The 15333-nt window shown below is 42.4% G+C and overlaps 1 protein-coding gene across 2 annotated transcripts in view; it reads right to left on the bottom strand.

Annotated features, from left to right (window-relative positions):
- vgll4b (vestigial-like family member 4b) overlaps positions 1–15333 on the bottom strand; it is a 132904-nt gene that overhangs the window by 41581 nt on the left and 75990 nt on the right. Inside the window, exon 1 of one of the 2 annotated variants that reach the window (XM_055648233.1) lies at positions 6342–6910. The exons of the other annotated variant lie outside the window; for it this stretch is intronic. Within the exon in view, the coding sequence (XP_055504208.1) occupies positions 6342–6423 (82 nt within the window). The 5' untranslated portion in view covers positions 6424–6910. Of the gene's footprint in view, positions 1–6341; positions 6911–15333 lie in introns of those variants that run through there. 2 annotated transcript variants of the gene reach the window in all.

Genomic DNA, 15333 nt, shown 5'->3' with positions numbered 1-15333 from the left:
TCAGCGGGTGCAGCAGCATCTATGGAGCGAAGGAAATAGGCAACGTTTCGGGCCGGAAACGTTGCCTATTTCCTTCGCTCCATAGATGCTGCTGCACCCGCTGAGTTTCTCCAGCTTTTTTGTGTACCTTCCATTTTCCACATCTGCAGTTCCTTCTTAAACAAAGAGTTATGAAATGATTTCTTTCAGAACTAGTTATATCTGCAGATGCTAAGTTTTATGTTCTGACCTATTTTTCCACGTGGAATTGGAATCACCACTAATTTGCCACAAAGGAATTCAGGGACAATGTCACTTGGCATAGTTATTTTAAAAATAGAAAACTCGTAATATGTTATTGAAATATAACTGACATTTCAACATGGAATAATTTTACTGATGGATGTTATACTGAACCATTTTTATTGAGTATTCAAAAGAAAATACATAGTAACCCTACCAATTATTTGACCGTTTTAAAACAAAAGAAGTCTAAAACTGCAGACGTGGGTGTAGAGATTTAATGTACAGGCATTCCCCATGTTACAGGGGGCTGTTGTGTTTTAAAAAACAGCCCATATTGAGATTGTGTGTTATCTTGAAGCAGTATCATCTGCACACATATAAAAATAAATACAGTCTTAACTTGTTTCCCACCTACCCAAACAAACTCTATAAGCGTGAATTTCATTCTGTATCCTAAACACAAGTTGAGAACTCCATGCGGCTGAATTTCTGTAACCCAAAACACCATAACACAGGAAGAGGGGGTAGTGGAGCACACTTGTACTTGGTACAAGCATTAGAGGGGAGCGATGACAGTCTTACACTCACTGCCTTGGAAGGGTGATGGAGGTAGAATCTGTGTTTTTCACACAGAAAGTTGGGAGTCTGTGGAATTCTCTGCCTCAGAGGGCGGTGGAGGCCGATTCTCTGGATACTTTCAAGAGAGAGCTAGATAGGGTTCTTGATGATATGGGGAGAAGGCAGGAACAGGGGTACTGATTGGGGACAATCAGCCATGATCACATTGAATGGCGGTGCTGGCATGAAGGGCCGAATGGCCTACTCCTGCACCTATTGTCTATTTGTACATTTAAAGTACCTGGTTGAACAACTGAATATATAACGCCAATAATCCCTGGTGGGGGATGAAGGTGTAGGGTGACTGAACATCCGTAGTAAAGATGAGGGAGTGGGGGCTCGGAAAGCGGAAGTCATTAAAGAGACGAAGGGCAAGTGAGGGGGGATAGCATGGAGTTGAGGTACATGGAAATCATTTCAGTGGGACACGAGCAGGTAGAAACAATGGGTCTGTCAGGGCAGTTGTATTTATGGATTTTGGGGAGAAGGTAAAACCGGGCCGTGTGAGGCTGGGGAACGATATGGCTGGAGGCTGTGGAGGGCAGAAGAAGGGTCTCGAGCCAAAACGTCACTCATTCCTTCTCTCCAGAGATACTGCCTGTCCCGCTGAATTACTCCAGCATTTTGTGTCTATCCAAGAATCTAGGATATGGAATCAGCCTGATGAGATGAGCATCTTTGGCTGATATGGACCATGATGGCCAGGTGGTAACATTCTATGATTTAAAGAAACCCCCAAAGAGGAGAGATTTAAGGGTTGTTTGGTTCAAAACTTCATCATGAACAACAGCACATGATGAAAAAAAGATTGATGTTTTAAACACAAAGTAACATACAGAGACAATGCACTAAGATATTCTTCTCATTGTGACCTTTTTAAAAAAAAAGACACCTGCTAGAGAATTTTAAGGGTTTAGTAGCCAGATGGTCACTATTTCCTTGTCTCAGCTGTAGAAACTAGAATGCTGAATTCAGATTTAAATTCAATTGTTAGAACGGGATCAGATTAGAAAGCTCATTTAAACTACAAATTCTAGTTTAGCTGCCAAAGAACAACGTAATATTTGCAATTGATTGCAAATCAAAATACAATGAGGAATTGTTTACATGGAAAATACATGGAAATTCTAGAGGCTTATGCATATGCATGAGCAAATTTTCAGTCTTAATTTTAGTTGCAGTTTAACAAAGCACACTATTGTTCCCCCCCCCCCCCCCTCCTCTTTCTGCATTGCCAGTGTCTGCTCCATATAAATCTGATCCAGCTTTGAGGAATATGAAAAACACGGCTCAGATCGCAGCCGATAACACTGAAAATGACCTCCGCTTTTATCCGTCTGCAAGGAGATGAAGTCATGAACAGAAAGATGTCAAGTCCGTTTGCATAATGTTGCAGGTCAGGTTTTACTGGACAGGATTCCTTGGGCTGAAGTGGATTTTGCTTCCCGCCAAATATAATGAGCAGTAAACAAGTTTTAAAAAAGCATTAAAAAGCTAAATAAAAGAAAATAGTTATGCAATGAATAACTATGGAATTATACAGTTACTTCAAATAATTCCATGCATTGTGTGATCCACATACATGAAGAAAAATACTATATATATATTTCACTAATTCATTATCAAAGTACCTTACAGCTAATGATACAGTTTAAGTGCAGGTACCACAGCAGTCCATGAAAACAGTCAAATCAATCTGCTTCAGAAAACAACACTGAATTAAATTATCAGAAAAAAAACTGCTTTAAGTAGTAAGTATGATTAGTTAATCAGCAAAGACAACAATTCTGTTCATGTCGTTTACAAACATTTAAATTTTCAATTATCTTTCCAATTGTAAATTATATTAACATTTTTTATAGTTATATGACTCAGAGCTGATCTGGATTAGTGATTCAAGCCCAGACCCAACTCAAATGTGCCTGAAGGTGTTGTTCAGAAATGATAACATCAGCACAAACTGTAAAAATACCAGAATACTATCATACAAGAAACACAACTGGTTAACCCAGACAGTAACTTGAAATTTAGCTGTCAGCTTTATATTGACCCTCTCCCAAAACTAACAAAGGACTCAAAACTTCCTCACAATTTATCCAAGGTATTATCACACCACCAGGCAGAATAGTCAAATCAGATCAAGTACTACCAGTTTGGCAAATACAAATAACACAATTCCATGAGAAAGCTGGAGGTTCTGACAAAGGGTTAATCATATTGCAGTCTGCGGCCAAACAGAATGTTGCAGTGCAGAACATTCAAATAAAGGCAATTTTTCCCAAGTCTCCAACAGAAAACTGTTTATGGTATTATAATGTAGCCCAGATCTCCAGTTACAGATGTTTCTCTGTATTTTTGGACCATCTTTAAAGGGAGTCTCTCACGCCCCTTTCCAGCAGCTCTCGAATTACTCACAAGGTTCATCATTTTTACCCCTTTGCACTAAATTTCTATTCAGCCAAACTCCTTTTCTTCTCCCATCACAATAGCTTTCAACTGATGAACTGAATCGCTTCCAAAAACTCGCCTTCGCTTGAATCAGAACACAAATTATCATCATGCAGGTAGCATACCTTTCACATTCGAGTTCCAGTTTGGTTGCAAATTTACAAAACACCTTAAAATCAGTTTCCAAAATTCAATTTACTGCTCAGTTTGTCCATCCTAGTTACCAGAGTTCAAGGTCAAGGGCAGAAGGAGCAGATCTTCACAAGAGGACACCTCCTGCTGTTTTAGCCATCTGGACACCCACACTAAACAATTGGATAACCTCGACTGAAAGATGTTGCCCTCGCCAATAGGGTGCCATCTTTGCATCATTTTTTTTACAAACTCCATTTTCATTACACTGAGCTCAAAGAAAACCATTTCCACAGGGAGGGAGTGGGGGCAGGTGAGGGGGGGGGGGGGGGGGGGGGGGGGGGGGGGGGGGGGGGGGGGGGGGGGGGGGGGGGGGGGTGAGATGCAGATGTTGAAGCTCAAAATTCACCAAGTATCGAGTGCCTGTCATTTGACACGGTGCAGCAGTGCAGGCAGCTGGTACAGAATGGTTCTAGTGCATAGCCTTTTCACCCCTGAGCTACTGGCTTAGTTTTAGTAATGGGCCTTGAGTGCTTGCTTTCTCAATACACACACAACACTGAAACCCGGGTACCAGACATGACTTCCCAAAAGGGACTAATGTTTCATCAACATGGCATAACTGTTTTATTAGTTCATTAGTAAAACCTTCATTTGACCATTTTAAGTACACCACTATCAACAGTGCCTTGGTCTTTCCCAGTCAACAAGAAATCCTGGACTTTGAGGAATGTAATGTCAGTAACATAAAATTGAAAAAAAAAAATAAAATGAATTTGTACATCTAAAAGCACAAAGTACTACAATAACCGAAACTGCAGATGAACTTTTTACAATTACATTTTTGCCATTATACAATTATTTCAAAACAAGGTTCAATAAAATCAACAGTACCATAATCAGAACTTTCATAGAACATGTTCATGCACAATTGTAATTTAAATCAAGGCACTTAAAAATTACAATTTAAAATCCCTCTTTGAAAAATATTTTTCTGTTGTGAACAACAATGATAGTCTGAATGTTATCTCGCAAAATAACCAATGTTTGATCAAATTCCATTGCTAAGGTGGCAAGCAGAAGAGACCAACATATGGAAGATAAGTTATGCCAATTATATGTGGCCCAAAACAAAGTGACCTGTGGCATTGCCATTAATGTTACTGAGTTAATGTTTGCTCCAAGAGATTGCTTCCAGGTCACAACAGCTGCTAACACAGTAGCTGATCATCAACAAAAAGCCCCAAAACTTCAACAAAACATTCAAGAATAATATCTGATTATGGAGACCATACCCATATAAATGACCCAATTCCTCCCACCATTCCGTCCACCTTTAATCATTATTCAAACTCGAAAGACAACTTTTTTCCAACAATTTGAAAAAACACCTTTCATAAACTATTCTGTTTGGCATCAGTGTGTGACAGTGAACTATCGAAACTAACAATTTTAACCCGAATACAAGCCTCAACATTATTAAAACCACAATGTGACTGCCAATGGTAACAAAGGAATAAAAAAAAAAAAAAAAAATAGGCTGCAGCAAAATTAATTTGATATTCTCCACCATGTCGATTCACACAACATCATTTTAAAGGAAGATTCTGTTTATTGATAAAAAATAAATCACTTATGCAGATTGACCATGACTGATTTACAGCATCTCATATGTGTTCACAATAAACACTCACAGAGAACTATAAGCACATTACTTGTTTGTGGAAAATCCCTAAACCTTCCATTGTGTTTCATGGGGGAAAAAAAACACGGAGTAAAATCAAGGCTGATAAATTCAAATCAAAAGAAAAGCCTTCAGAAAATTATGAAATTGTTTGCCTCCATTAGATCATCCACTGCACCCACAGAAAATTACAGTGTTTTCGATAAATGATTAGTAAAATGCACCCAAGGAAGGAATCAAACTTTTTGAACGGGTTGAAGTGTTATCTGGGAGTGAATCATTTAAAATAGACGTGCTTTCCTTTGTTCTTTACTCAAGTTTTTTATTTGCGTTCAGGCTGTTACTGTAGTAATTATTTAACTATTGCTGCTTGAAAATGGAACCAGAAGGCTGCTTAAACATTTGCTATATTATCTGAATCTACAGGTCAAATGCTCAGACATGCTTTATCAATTAAGCTTGCTTTATATTTTTAATGAATGAAGTCCAAAAACATACAGCTTGAACTGATTTGGTAACGCAAGCGTGGATAGTACTGTATCAAATGTGGTTTATACACCACTTGTGCCAAACAGTTTTAAACCAGTGCTGCTTAAGGCTGCAAAATCAACCCATTACCACTGCTTTTAACAGCACGTAAAGGCAACTTAATAACACAAGGAGCCCGACAGTTACATTGTGGATCATCTCAAATCGTAAGCGAACTCCCCAGAGTAATACAAAACGCGTACTACAAAATATTTTATAACCTATCAAAAAAAAAACAGGACCACTGGGTAAATCGATTTCTTTTTGGCTCGACGACCATCTCTTCCAATGTTGGGAGAGAAGAGAGGCATCCTTCAATGTCAGAACTTTCTCAGAACAACACAGGAAATGATAAGCTAAACAAAGAGTCAGACTGTGGAAGTACAACATGGCTCCTCAGACAGCAGCAAGCACTCTTTGTTAGTTAGCATGGCTGCAATCTCTCAGGGACCCGGCCTGGACTGAACACAGCTTTCTCACCGGTAAAATCAACATTAATCAACACAAGAGAGGGAAAAAAAATCAACGATTATTCAAAAAAAAAAAAAACTTATACTAAATATGAACACCAAACAGAATCAAAAGAATTAATATCCTAGAACTGGGGGGGGGGGAATAAAGTTCCAACAGTCAAGCAAAAACTGACAACAATGCATTCAAATCAAAAACAACAAAGACTGAAACAAGATGTGATTCATGTTTTTACCTTCAAAGCAGAGGATGCCAATATTGTTACTCATCTTGTCCAAGTACTGATAGTTCAACAAGTCCATTTTCTTAAGTAGCATTTACTAGATAGCAAAAAGACCAGCTGTTTGCTTCACCAGGTCCACTTCAAACTAGCTCTGTCCTGGCTGTGTTTGTTTCCCTCCTCCCCCTCTCTCTCTTTCTTTTTCTTTCCCTTTCTCTCTCTCTCTCTCTCTCTCTCTTCAAAGCTGAAGGCCCCAGCCTTTCAGATATATATATTTTTTTTAAAGTTGTACCTTCCTAGAAAACCGAGTGGGGAGAGGGTTTTTTTTTTAAAACGAAAGGAGACTTGCTTCCAATCCCCTCTCCTCACAGGGAAGAAACTCTTGAGTTCATGGTGATTCAAGAAGGCTGAATTGTGACAGAGACAACGCGCCAGCTCACAATTCCTCCTCCTCCCTCACAGCCCGCTGCAAGTTGACTGCACAGACATGCAGGATATGCTTGGTATGACTCGAATGCGCAGCAGCTTGGTGTGTGTGAGCGGGCAGCTGACCAGACATGCTCAGTGCAGCCCCCAGCGCCTCTAAAGGAACAGCTTTCCCTCTCCTCCCTCCCTCCCTCTGCACAAAGAGCAGGCTCCAAATGCGCCAACTGCTGGAAGCCAGGGTACAGGCAGAGGAAAGAAGCAATCTTTTGCCTTCCATTACAAACACTGCTGGCTCTGCAAGAAAAAAAAACATTACACGCACACCACCGAGGTTTTTTTTGTTGGGAGGTGGGCGAGTGAGCAGAACCATTGCATTTTTGCACACTCGATTTCTGCATTAAAACTCACATTTGCAGAGGCATTAACTTGTTGCAATGAAGAAGCTTTTTTTTTCAAAAATAAAAATGCCTGTAATAAGAGCTGTGACTGGACAACACCTGTTTGTAAATGTTCTCAGATAGAGACGGGCCTGTCTGATCCAGTGTGTTCCTCTACTTTCTGTATATTTCATTTCTAATTGTTTATTATTTTCTTCTTTTGATCTTTTCCCATTAAGTACACTAGTGGCCAATAGGCTAGACGGACTGAAAATTAAATCCAGATCTCTGAAACCAATATAAAATCTGCTCCTGAATGGACTCCACTAAAACTTCACCCTAAGGTGGAAATGGATGAATTGTAAGCAGAGTCACCCATTCCCAACAAGGTGTTTAAAAAGCTACATGAAGCCCAATGTCCAATGCACAGAGCCTCAAAACTTAAAGTGAAGCAAAAAACTGCGATTCAAAACAAATCAGAAGATACTGGGAAACTCAGCAAGTCAAACAATAGCCGTGAGGAAGACAGACTCGCTACTCAATGCAGGCCAGTGATCAGAACTGGGCATTACATTTCTGCTTCTGTTTCTGATTCAAATGTAGTGTGAAACTGCAGGTTTGGTTATTTTAACCTGAGGTTTATATATTTGGGGGGGGGGGGGGGGGGGGGCAGCTGTGTTCCAGGCATTACTGGATTTTTTACCAGGCAAGTAGCTCTGTTCAAAATCCAAACTACAAAGTTCAGAAGGGACCAAAGCCAATATGAGTAATAAATTGTTTGCCATTTGAAGCATTTGGAATATTGATTTGGAGTTGTACAGCTCAGAGACAGGCCCCTTGGCTAACCTTGTCCATCAGCTACCATCTATTCCTGCTTCACACCACTTGGCCCGTTGCCTTCTATGTCATAGTATTTTAATGGCTCATCAAAATACTTACACGTTGGTTAAAATATCTGCTTTCACCATACCCCCCCCCCCCCCCCCCCCCCCCCCCCTCCCTCCCTCAGACAGTGTGTTCCAGATTTCAACCATCTTCTGGGCGAAAACAATTCTTCCTCAAATCTCCATAAAAATCTCCTACATCTAAACCTCTGTCCTTTGGTTTTAGGTACTTTTGTTAACTACAAGTTTTCTCCCCATCTACACTATTATTTAGGCTCCTCTTTTACATTCCTCTCTGCACCAAGGAAAACAAGCCCCATCTATCCAGTCTCTCCTCATAACTAAAATGCCCCATCCCAAGCAGTATCCTGTTGAATCTCCTCTACACTATAACTACACCCTCCTCTAGCAGGATGATAGGTGACAACGAGGGATACAAACAGTAAAATTAATCAGGAGGCCATTGAAACTAGTGGGATGGAAGGACGGAGAGAGAGGGAAAGCAAGGGTTACTTGAAGTTAGAGAAATCAATACTCATTCAGTCAGGTTGAAAGCTGCCCAAGTGAAACTTGAGGTGCTGTTCCTCCAATTTGCAATTTGACCTCAACTCTGGCAGTGGAGGAATCCCGGGACAGAGAGGTCAGTATGGGACTGGGAAGGGAAGTTAAAGTGTTTAACAATCAAGATATCATGCAGGACCTGGGTTGTAAGGGTTGTACGCAAGCTCTTCACTCTTCTCTTTTTAGCCATGGCTTAATAAGGCAGATATCCCATATGTTTGTTCTACCCATGTTGCTGTGATCTTTGGACATGTGCACCAGTGTCCTTGTGTTCCTTAGTATTTCCTGGGATACTACCATTTAATATGTGTAAGCTCTTCCATTGCTCTAGTTGTTTTACCAACGTATCAATATCAATCTACATCCAAAGCCCATTGCCCTTGCTATCAATGCCACCAATTTTCATGTTAATTGCTAACATCTTATGAAACCTCCTGAACTCTCACGTGGATCATTAATGCAAATAATATACAGCAACGGTCCCAACATCGATTCCTGCAGTGTTCCACTGATCGCAAACATCTCAAGAAGGAATTTAATCCATGACCAATTTGTTAGAAAATAAAACAGTCCAATGGATTCCAATTACAATAAAAATGTTCGTAGAAATTGCCTGAACTTACAAAAAAGATGGAGCCTTTATAGAATGAGAAACAAGCCCTTGTGTAAGAAAGAACTGCAGACGCTGGTTTAAATCGAAGGTGGACACAAAATGCTGGAGTAACTCAGCGGACAAAGCAGAATCTCTGGAGAGAAGGAATAGGCAACGTTTCAGGTCGAGACCCTTCTTCAGATTGATGTCAGGGGAGGGGGCGGGACAAAGATAGAATGTAGTCGGAGACAGTAAGACTAGTGGGAGAACTGGGAAGGGGATGGAGAGAGAGGGAAAGCAAGGGGTATTTGAAGTTAGAGAAGTCAATGTTCATACCGTTGGTGTGTAAGCTACCCAAGCAAAATATGAGGTGCTGTTCCTCCAATTTACACTGGGCCTCACTATGAAAATGGAGGAGGCCCAGGACAGAAAGGTCAGATTTGGAATGGGAGGGGGAGTTGAAGTGCTGGGCCACCGGGAGCAGGTAGGTTAAGACGGACTGAGCGGAGGTGTTCAGTGAAACGATCGCCGAGCCTGCGCTTGGTCTCGCTGATGTAGAGAAGAGAAGAAGAAACAAGCCCTGTTGGAATATTTAAGAGTGGGCTGCATCTGCTAGTCTTTACACGGAATATTCCGGATGTTATGTGGAACATACTATGGCATAAGGCCATTGAAACAGTGCAAAACAGATATGGCTCTGTGTCAACACAGAATACTCCATATTACAGCTTCACATGTCTAGGGTTCAAATCCAAGGCTTTTGAAAATCTGTGCCATAAAAAAAGCAATGAAGTTTACTTCTATGTCACAACAATTAGTCAGAAACATAGACCAGTGGGTCAGAGATCGATCATCTACTAAGCTAGATGATGTCAGAATTTCATTTGAAGCACTGTGTTCCATTTACTGTGTTCCGTTTCCTCTAGCGGAAGGGTGTCCCGAAGCTGGAAAGAGAAGATTTCCGAGGATGTTGCCAGGATTCCAGGGCCTGAGTTATAGGGAGAGGTTGGGCTCGCTAGACTTTCATTCCTTGGAACGCAGGAGGTTAAATGTTGGTCTTATCGAGGTGTGTAAAATCATGAGGGGAATTGATCGGGTGAATGCACAGAGTCTGTCTTTAATACAAGGCAGGGGAATCCAGGACGTAGGTTCAAGGTGAGAGGCGAAAGATTGAATAGGAACCTGAAGGGCAGCTTTAACATGAGGGTGGTGACTATATGGAATGAGATGCTAGAGGAGGTAGTTGAGGCAGGCGGAATAGCACCTTTTAAAGGACATTTAGACAGGTGCATGAATAGGAAAGATTTAGAGGAAAGCGGGTAAATGGTGCTAGCTTAAGGGCCTGTCCCACGAGCATGCGACTCCATGCGGCAAGCGCGACCTAAAGGGCCGGTCGCACCAGCATGCACCTGCATGCGGCAAGCGCGACCAAACCAGAAGCGGGAGCCGCGCGGAGGTCGAGTGAGTGACACTCTTCTTCCTGAGGAGACTGAAGAAGGTCCATCTGTCTCCTCAGATCCTGGTGAACTTCTACCGCTGCTCCATCGAGAGCATCCTTACCAACTGCATCACAGTATGGTATGGCAACTGCTCTGTCTCCGACCAGAAGGCATTGCAGAGGGTGGTGAAAATTGCCCAACGCATCACCGGTTCCTCGCCCCCCTCCATTGAGTCTGTCCAAAGCAAGCGTTGTCTGCGGAGGGCGCTCAGCATCGCCAAGGACTGCTCTCACCCCAACCATGGACTGTTTACCCTCCTACCATCCGGGAGGCGCTACAGGTCTCTCCGTTGCCGAACCAGCAGGTCGAGGAACAGCTTCTTCCCGGCAGCTGTCACTCTACTCAACAAAGTACCTCGGTGACTGCCAATCACCACCCCCCCCCGGACACTTATTATTATTTATTCAAATCATTTGCTATGTCGCTCTTCCAGGGAGATGCTAAATGCATTTCATTGTCTCTGTACTGTACACTGACAATGACAATTAAAATTGAATCTGAATCTGAATCTGAAGTTCAAGCGAAGTCCACGGGAAGTTCGCGCGTGACGTACGGCGTTGTGGCGGCTACGGGCCGGCAGGCCATTGCCACGCGGAATATTTGAACACGGTCAGTTTTCCAGAGCCCCGCGCGATGTTGGGACCAGCTCCGCACAACTCCATACGGCTCCGGCGATCGAAGTGGGACCGGCCCCGCGAGGCCGTACGGCTCAAGTGACCACGTTAGGTCGCGCTTGCCGCATGGAGTCGCATGCTTGTGGGACAGGCCCTTTAGATGTGGAATCTTGGTCGGCATGGACAATTTGGGCTAAAGGGTCTGTTTCCAGTTACATGGCTCTATGAGTCTATAAATACAGCTGTTACAGAGACACAACTACCATCTCCGGAAGCTTTGTGTTGGATCAATATACATCAATACTTTGATCCCAGTCACCTGAACAAGAATCTCAACAGGGGGTTTGCTATTAAACTAAGAGAAAGTAATTTACAATAAACTCAAAGGGTACATTTCCAACTGAATCCCAGTGTTGTTATCGATACCAAATAAAAATTTCTAGTCTACAAGTTCAATTGTACAAAGTTGCCTGCCCAGAAAAGTTCCTCCAGCAGTTTGTTTTTTTGCTCTAGATTCCAGTATCTGAAGTCTGTTTTTCTCTCGATTTTGTGCTTGAATATAGATTGTTCCATAAGTAAAAATCTTTTTTCCAAGAAAAAAGTGGTTGAAAATAGATTTTTTTCCTTAAGTGAAACTTGATAACAATCTGGAGAGAAGGAATGGGTGACGTTTCCAATCAGTTTGTCCGCTCAGTCTGTCTAAACCTACCTGATCTCCTGGTGGCTCAACACTTTAACTCCCCCGCCCATTCCCAATTTGACCTTTCTGTCATGGGCCTCCTCCATTGTCAGAGTGAGGCCCAGCACAAATTGGAGGAACAGCACCTCATATTTTGCTTGGGTAGCTTACACCACAGCGGTATGAACATTGACTTCTCTAACTTCAAGTAACCCATGCTTTCCCTCTCTCTCCGACTCTCCCAGTTCCCAGTTCTCCCACCAGTCTTACTGTCTCTGGCTACATTTTATCTCTGTACCGCCCACTCCCCTCGTCCCGAAACGTCACCCATTCCTTCTCTCCAGAGATGCTGCCTGTCCGCTGAGTTACTCCAGCATTTTGCGTCCACCTTCGATTTAAACCAGCATCTGGCAGTTCTTTCCTACACATGGCATCAATGAATCTTGGTTGGAATGGGTATGTTTTGCCACACTACAATAAGTAAACCTGAAGCTGCTGTCACCAGTGATCAGTGAACGTGATGTGATTTCTGCATATGCTGCATGGGCAAACATCATTCCAGATGACATGGGTTTAAGGTGAGGAGGGAAGGATTTAATAGGAACCTGTGAGGTAACTTTTTTACACAAAGGGATGAGCTGCCAGAGGAGGTAGTTTAGGCAGGTACTATTTTAGCATTTAAGAGACATTTGGACAGGTACATGGATAGGACTGGCTTAGAGGGTTATGAGCCAAGCTCGGGCAGGTGAGACCAGTGTACATGGGGCATGTTGGTGAGCGTGGGCAAGTTGGGCTGAAGGGCCTGTTTCCATGCTTTATGACTCTAGGATTCTCTATGGATCTATCCTTCCAGTTACAATGCTCCTTTGAGGAACTGCAGAGGAGGAAGTTAGTTCACATTGACTTAGAGCACCCACCATTGGATACTTCTGGGTCAGTGCCGAACTGGGAAGCGCGGGCTCGGCGATCGTTTCGCTGAACCCTGATCACCCGGTTATTGCTCAACGCTTTAACTCCCCCTCCCATTCCCACACTGACTTTTCTGTCCTGGGCTTCCACCATTGTCAGAGTGAGGTCCAGCACAAATTGGAGGAACAGCACCTCATATTTCGCTTTGGCAGCTTACGCCCCAGCGGTATGAACATTAACTTCTCTAATTTATGTAACCCTTGCTTTCCCTCTCTCTCCATCCATCCCCCCTTTCCAGTTCTCCGACCAGTCTGACTGTCCACCTGATTACATCGTTTCTCTGTCAGCTTTGTTGTCACCTTCTCCTAGCTAACAATGGTCTATTCTCCATTTTCCTTGATCTTCCTTATCTCTTTAACTCCTTCTCCCCTGACGCTCAGTCTGAAGAAGGGTCTCGACCCGAAATGACACCCATTCCTTCTCTCCAGGGATGCTGCCTGTCCTGCTGAGTTACTCCAGCATTTTGTGTCTATCTTGGGAAGCATGCAAGATCAGTTCCTTCCTTGGATTGCATCTTTGGAGTCCCGTAATAGCCCCTGGTTTCCAAGCACTCCCTGATCTTGCATTTGCAACCTCCCATTGCAATCCCAGTCACCGTGTGATTTCCCAGTTTCTATCTTCATTCTCTGGCTTCAGCTCTCTTTAGTTTAGAGATACAGCGTGGAAACAGACCCTCCGGTCCACTGAGTCCATGCCGACCAGCGACCGCTGCACATTAACGCTATTCTAAAATACGGATATTTTTAACATTTATACGCAAGCGAATTAACCTACAAGTCTTTAGAGTGCGGGCAGAAACCGAAGTTCTCGGAGAAAACCCTGGGAGAATGTACAAACTCCGTACAAACAAGCACCCGTGACCAGGATCGAACCCGGGTCTCTGGCGCAAGGCAGCAACTCTACCGCTGCGCCGCCATGCCGCCCCCTTCCTTTAATCATTCTCCTCAATCTTCTACATATGTCACTGTTGGGCTTCCGACCACTAACTGCACCAAACAACCTCATGAAGTGTTTGATTTCCAAGGACAGACCCAGTCAGGCCTCAGACTCAAATGTTGCCTCATTGTAAAGTTGCTATTAGTGTATTTCTACAGGGGTGAACAGTGGGGTGGGTGATCAAAATCCACAATACCACCCCTATTTCCAAGTCAGAAGCACCTTTTGGAACCCAGGAAAGGTAAACAAACAGGAATGGGGAACAAATGTGGAGCTAGACTGTGATCTCCTCAGGAGAGACAAATATTTTAGTAAGTCTGTAAAAGAACAATTGAAAATCAAGGTTAATAATTGTAATTTAATTTGGTCCTGCATTTTTCCCAGCAGCTGACAGCTACACTTCCAATAGTCCATTAAAGTAGCAATACTGGAGATATGACAGTGAACGGTTTCAGATTATTTATTCTTAACCCGATCTGGCAATCCCTCATCATCTACTCACATATAGCACAATACTACATTTTCTCCAAGGGATTACGCCAGCAATCTGAACTGAGAACTTGAGTCCACTTTGCTGCCCAATTTTATCTCGGGGGCATTGGGACCAATCTTTTACTTTGATAGAGGTAAGTTGATATGTATGGGACACAGCTTCACCAGCAGTGTTTCAAGCTCCATGTACACTGGGTCAGTGCTTAATTCTTCTTCATCCTTAATTTTTCATCCAGGAGCAGGAACAGGAACAGCCCTTTCCCGACAGTCATTAGGCAACAGCTGCTTGCAGTGTACCTGCTGCTGGTACCAACGATGGCTGCCATGGTGTACTGCTCCTTGCTGGGTTTTTTTGTATGTGTTTGTTTGTTCGTTTAAACACTACAACCTCAAATAAGCTCTGAACATAGACTATTATTATTATTATTGCACTATTATTGTTTGTTTGTTTTTAATGTGTACATATGTGTGTGTATATATGATCTGTATATATGCGTAGATGTGAGTACGTGTGTATATATACGCACACCAAACTTTTTTTCTTGTTTATTATATTGTTTACAGTGTACTATGTTTACATATTCTGTTGTGCTGCTGCAAGTAATAATTTCATTGTTCAATCTGGGACATATGAAAATAAAACACTCTTGACTACAAATCGTTTCTCTGCTATTCTACTTATTTTTGCCCTGAGTTTTCCCTGGCACAAGTGTTTGATGACGTCCATTTGTGGACTCTAGGCTAAGGTTGTTCAATTTTTGAAATCACTGTGGGGAGGAAGAAATGAATGTTTTGTTTGGTTATAAATAAATCATTCCAAAAACAAAAAGCCTTGTTCTTGGAATGGAAAATAACCTGAGTTTATACAACATTTCCAATGGGACCATAAAGACTGAGTTCAGTTGCACAACCTAGAGGCAAGGTGGTAGAATTACAACAAGATATTCCGTCTGGAACATTTATCCAAAAGTATGCTAA

The sequence above is a fragment of the Leucoraja erinacea genome, chromosome 16, assembly GCF_028641065.1.
Source record: "Leucoraja erinacea ecotype New England chromosome 16, Leri_hhj_1, whole genome shotgun sequence".
Lineage (NCBI taxonomy): Eukaryota > Metazoa > Chordata > Chondrichthyes > Rajiformes > Rajidae > Leucoraja > Leucoraja erinaceus.
Note: the sequence above shows the minus strand (reverse complement) of the source record. Positions and strands in the feature narration are given on the sequence as shown.